This window comes from Pinus tabuliformis, chromosome 7 (genome assembly GCF_031772625.1).
Source record: "Pinus tabuliformis cultivar Carrire ecotype Pingquan chromosome 7, CPIR1, whole genome shotgun sequence".
Taxonomy (NCBI): Eukaryota; Viridiplantae; Streptophyta; class Pinopsida; order Pinales; family Pinaceae; genus Pinus; species Pinus tabuliformis.
The window spans coordinates 149,649,146-149,655,145 of NC_142293.1; the positions used below are offsets into that span (position 1 = coordinate 149,649,146).

The 6,000-nt window shown below is 36.5% G+C and overlaps 1 protein-coding gene across 2 annotated transcripts in view; it reads left to right on the plus strand.

The window, feature by feature from the left end:
• The window catches only part of LOC149246298 (uncharacterized), a 63,681-nt gene extending 59,942 nt beyond the window's left edge, over positions 1-3,739 (plus strand). Inside the window, exons 2-4 of one of the 2 annotated variants that reach the window (XM_089457859.1) lie at positions 2,546-2,648; positions 2,897-3,105; positions 3,183-3,425. In XM_089457859.1, the coding sequence (XP_089313985.1) occupies positions 2,546-2,648; positions 2,897-3,105; positions 3,183-3,282 (412 nt within the window). In that variant the 3' untranslated portion in view covers positions 3,283-3,425. Of the gene's footprint in view, positions 1-2,545; positions 2,649-2,896; positions 3,106-3,182 lie in introns of both variants that reach the window. The other variant, XM_089457858.1, reaches the window with a different exon arrangement.
• Positions 3,740-6,000: the final 2,261 nt, after the last annotated feature.

A 6,000-nucleotide genomic window follows, 5' to 3' on the forward strand; every position in this document is an offset into this window, starting at 1 on the left:
ATCCCTTTCATATTGATCTATGAGATCCACATCTTGGGGCATATATATATATATATATATATATATATTCAAAATCCACTTTTTAAGGAGTTGGTTATCCACCTTGAAGTGTACCCATCACGTTAAGGAGGTTATCCACCTTGAAGAATGCCCAACGCGTTAGGAGGTTTCAAGCATGTATTCCAAAAGAGCCAACACTTACGGAAGTTGGTTATAGATATGGTCAAATGAGCCATGAATCAAGTGAGGTGTTCCATTACTTGAGGGATCTGTTAACTTTAGAAGGATGCCCAACATTGATGAAGTTTAATGTAAGGTGCCTTTCAAGGAGAACATCCAACTTTCAAAGCTAACATACCAGATTTTGAGGTTTTAATCATCATGAAGAAGCATGACAGCCAACATAACAACCATTCATTGGTGAACGTACAACATTATGAAAATACAATGGACAAGGTCTAAAGGTCACCTCCAAGGTAGCATTCCATTTTGTGGGGAAGTTTGTTATCAAAGACAAAGGTCATATTGAAGAAAGACGTCTGGCCCTGAGATACTTCTAATGCTGCTTAAACAATGGATTGATAACCAGTTTGGGCTCTTTTCGAGAAATTAGTTGAGGAGGTTGTTAGCTCATTGGCTATTTTGGGAGATTGTATGTAACTAACTCATTAGTTTATTATTGTTGAAACTTGAAACCTTCTCTAGTGTTAGTTAGGACGAGACCCTTATATTGTTTTCCTTGTGGAGGATGATTATTTTATTATTTTTTCTTGGAGAGAAAAGTGGATCTCAAAAATCTGTCTTTCCTTGTGGTTCAATTTTTAACATGCTTTGATAGTTTTCTGGGGTTAGGGTTAGGATTTTTATATGCCCCAACACTTGATTAGGGTCAGGGTGTTGGATTCTCTAGAAAGTCCACACATGACTAGGTCTGCATGTTTGAGTACTGAGCATTGAGGCATTTGCTTGGTAGTAGGTACTACGGTGATCAAAGCATAGGTGAAATTACCAAAGGCATGGCTCCCTTATATGGACTCTGATTGAGGTGTGCTTTGGAAAGTTAGAAAGTGATCGATGAGTAGAACAATGTCAAGGCTTTGGCAACTTCATTATCAAAGTTTTGATCCCAAAAATGACTATTTATGCCAGAAACAAGGTCTAGAAGTTTCAAGACCCCAAATCAAGATCAGCCCCCAAAATGGGCCTAACAAGGCCATGGCTGTGATTTTCCTCCGTAGAAAGTATCAAATGACAAATCGTATAGTGATCCATTTTGGATCATGAGAATAAATAATTTTACTTTTGTTAAATTTGGCAACTATGGCCAAACTTCACCTTAAACAGTTCACATGATGCAGTTGATATTTTTATTGGATTCCTCTCTCCGATAGGTGTAGGATTGATCTAAAGATCATCCCATTCTGACATGTACAAATGGAATTATGAATTTATTTTGATTATGGCAAATTGTCAAGGTCGGCCAAAAAACTAATGTAGGCTCAGAAGCCCAACAGTGATGTCTATTCATCCTCAACATTGCATATAAATACAAGGAGCCTGCTCCTCATTTTGGCATCTCAACTCACACTCATTCTTCTCTCTCCTTCGTTGATTGGGTATGAAATTCAGAGGCAGCTCTCCACACATGCGAAGAAGAGAAGGGTTTTCTGTTCCAGTGTTGACCGAAATTGCAGGAGGCTGTTTTGACTTGCGTTGACCTGTTTTGACTGCGGTTTTGTGTGGAGGATCTCTGCTTGGGTAGGCTGCAGTTATGGCACAAAAACTGAGGCTGTTTGACCACTGTTTGACTAGCGTTGACTGGAGAAGGGCTTGCTGCTGCATTGATTTTTGTTGACCAGATTTAGCTGGACTTTTTCGGACTGTTTTTGGGCTGATTTGACTAGCTGTTGGAGGCCGAGTTGACCGAGTTTGACCAAACTGTTTTGGAGGTCAAAATCTGCCCTGTTGAACAGTGTTGACTTTCTGGTTAGGGCTTTCTGTTACTGCTGTTTGACTGGTCAGATTTCACTTTGATTGAGCAAGTGAAAATTGTATATTGTATACTCTCTCTCTCTCTGTTGAACTTTTGAAGAATGATAAGAAGAATTGATCAAAGGTTTCCCCACATTGGGGTTTATCCCTGGCTGGTGCCATATCTTGTGTCCTCTTGTCTTCTACTATTATTGTTTATGTTCTATCTGCATTTTACTATCATGTTGATGTGATTATTCAATTGGATATTGATATTGGGCTAATAAGAAAGTTGAAGTAAAATTGCTCTTAAGCATAGAACATACCATTGTTATCTAAAATTAACAATTTTGGAATGTTGTCTAGCATTGGTGGGTTCCTCTTGTCTAGCATGCATTTCAATCTATTGTATGAGGGAAAAGTTTAGTAAGTTGTCTGCACGACCAAGTTCAATTATAGCTAATATCTTAATGCACTGGTCTATTTTGTTACAAGAGTAAGAATTTTCTGTCCTTGCAACCCTAAAGTTCCATGATAATCTCTAGCTAATTTGGTGCTGTTGTTGGAAAGACAGGTATGGTGTTATGCTGGAGAACTTTATAAAGATGGGTGATTTATATAACAAGATCAAAGGTTGTATTGTTGATTCAGCTCCGGAGCCAAAACCAAATCCTAAGGTTGCCAGCATATGACAATGCTATTTGCAAAGTGAATTCATTTATAATTCTGAATGATCACTAAAAACTGTTACAAGGGAACACTAGAAATGATGAATTAAGAATTTAGTGATCAGTTAAGTTATAGATTTTTATGAAATATATCAAAATACCGTTAACTGTAAGGCATGAGATCAAATTTAGCATGAACTGTTTGTTCTGTTTTTTTGCTGTTCAGAGAACTTATGAGTACTTGGAATGATATTTAGGTTTGGGCATTAGGATTCTCAACTGCATTATTAAACAAAAGAAGTCGCCTAACACACCCTACATATGAAGGTGGTCAAGAAAATTCAGAGAAGAATTATACAAATGAAAAGCCAACGGAACAGATTCAGCCCCTAAATGCTGAAGCAGCTCTTATAGCAGTACTAGAGAAATTATTCTCCATTGTGTTTAAGTTACCTCGTGTAAATCAGTAAGTTTTTTTATTGGATTTATTCACGTTTTTTAATGCGAGAATTTTATGTTTGTATGATCATATCAATGTTGAAGTTTTGCACGTGCAGGAGGTTGTCTGAAGTTACTTCCGTACTCTACAAGAATCAGCCTCCTTGTCCACAGTTATACATATACAGCACTGCAGATAGGATAATTCCGGCAGAGTCAGTTGAGTCCTTCATAGAGGAGCAAAAGAAGGCAGGGAAGAAGGTCAAAGCCTGTAACCTGAAGTCATCACCACATGTAGATCACTTCCGAAGTTTTCCTGACATTTATTCTAAGCAATTGCACAGTTTTCTTGAAGAGTGCAACCACATCCTCTCCCATTAAAGTGGTCCTCTCCAAGACCATTACAACCTCACGCCGGCATATCTTTTGTCCTCGGATAAACGCAGGATGTTATGCTATATTCTTTTGAAGGGCTCCTCTTCACATAATTTTTTTGAAGGTAGCATCTAGCGCTAAAGCTTTCGTTTTGATTATAATGGAATTCGCTCAATTGCTGTATGCTACTATTCTGGGGCGTTTACTCAGTTGATCAAGTGGGCATTTGGTTTAATTTTACTCCAAACCATATTATAATAGATTACAGAATATTGGGACTATCATAATGTGCATGTTATATTCTTTGAAAAAAATTACAAGGAAAAGTGCAGAGTCGAGGCAAAAATTAGGTCCAGTGGACAGGTTCTCATAAACTATTTGTGAAATTAAAAAGCTTATTAATTATTAAAAGATTATAATAAAAGCATTTATGTTGGAGACACAATTTCTCTGATCTGGAATCTTGATCATATGAAGTCCTTAACTCAATCGATATGATAGGAATAGGTATTGAATTTGAGCCACTCTTTTTGTATAGAATACAATGTAATCAATTAATTGATATTGATCAGCTGTTGTACTCAATGTTTCTTTAGTTGAGTGCATTACCTCAAAAGTAACGTTCAAAATGCCCTTTTTGTTGTGCAAATTTGTCTGTATTTCTCTCTACTTCGTCCCTAACAAAACGGGGGATTTTATTCAACTTTTGTCGACTTTCAGAATCCCAAATTGAACTCATATCCATGGATAATGGTTTAGTCATTATTTTCTTCATATCATGACCACAAAAAATCTCTAGAAGATGATCCTCCCAGTACTCATAGTGAATGAGTTATAAATTGGATCAACTCTTTGATTAGTACCTTCATAAACTAGGAAGGGTCAATATCCCAAGGAATTTTTTTGGACATCTGCTGGTGGAAATAACTCCACAGGGAATCTCAAGACATTTACCAATATGATGTTCCATTTGAGTACCAAATATTGCAAAGGGTTTAGAGGGTTCCACGTGAGTGATAGTACCTCCTACTTCAGCATGATCATCTGTGATGATTATCTCATCACACAAATCTTTAATTTGTTCTTTGAACCATTCTATATAATGTTTACAATAAGTACCTATATAACTCACACAAATTCCCATCTCTCTAGCAAGTATTTTAGTGATTGAGGTAGCATGAGTTGCATCACCAAAAACGATTGTTTCTTTCCCTGTAAAATTTTGGGAAACAATTCGAGTTTGTCCATTGATACATGATTCATAATCAACCCTTTGATAAAATAGGAGCTTCTGAGGTATCAAACAATTTCTTTATATGTCCGATGCACTTGGACATATCCACAACTCCCATAGGAGTATGGGAGTTGTAGATACATAAGGCATTCCAAATTTCTTATTCATATACATCACGATCATTAAGCCCACTTCACGACAGGGAATTAAATTGAATCATGCTTTTGGTAAAATTTTCGGATCCTCTACAGATCCCCCATTAGGAATTATGTATCCAAAGCTTCTAATAAATGTCTCAACTCACGAAAATCGTGTCAATAATGAAAGCCTAGAGTAAGAATCTCAATTATATTTAAAAGACATTGTAGGACACTGCAATTTCTACATAGTTTTTTCCAGAAATTTTGTCTCCAACATGAATTCAAATAGTGAAAAAAGCATTTATGATTTTTTTTTTTTTTTTTTTTTTTATAAATAAGTGTAAATTTATTTTAACTTCGAATCTATTATGCATTGGTTGAGGTGCAATTGTTTCTTGAAGTTCTATACTTTAAAGAAGGTTTACCCCTTGAAGGTGAATCAATGTTTCATAGCAATTAGTAACGTATAATTTTTTTTTTTCAGAGCATTAATTAATCTTTAGCATCAATTTAAAAGCATAAAGGAGCAATAGACATTGGACACAATATTTTTTAGGTGGAAAATCCCTTCCGAGACAAAACCATCGAACGCTTTTCTAATAAATTTTTTTAGTACATTAAAAATGTTGCATCGCCAACTAAAAGGGAAGCCCGAATTCCCTAGTATTCTCGAAAATCGTTCAATTTTCCAGCTCCCACTGGAAAGACGCTCCAACGCCTTGGTTTTATCAACAGTTAACTAGAAAGATTCTCCAACACCCTAGCAAGCTCCAACTCACCCTAGCACCACCCTACCACCTTGAAGTGTTTTCAGGGCACAACCTGGAGGTGACTCCAACCACTTGCTTAGCACCACCCAACTGCCTTGAAATGATGAATTTAATAAACTAGTGTGGACTCTCGTACTAAGGACAATGGTCCACTTACAATAAATCAACTTTTGCAATTTTATGTGGACTCCTGTACCAGGTATAATGGCCCACTTACAATGATTAACACTGACAACCCTTACAATCAACCTTCTACATAGACCAAGTTACCCTTTCTGCCAAACTGTTGCAAATGAACAAAGTGTACCTTTATGTGGAGCAATTATGAGAATAGCTGTAAGATGATGAAGGTGACAAAACTCAGACCTTTATTGCTCTATTCTTGCAAATATGATGAAGGACAT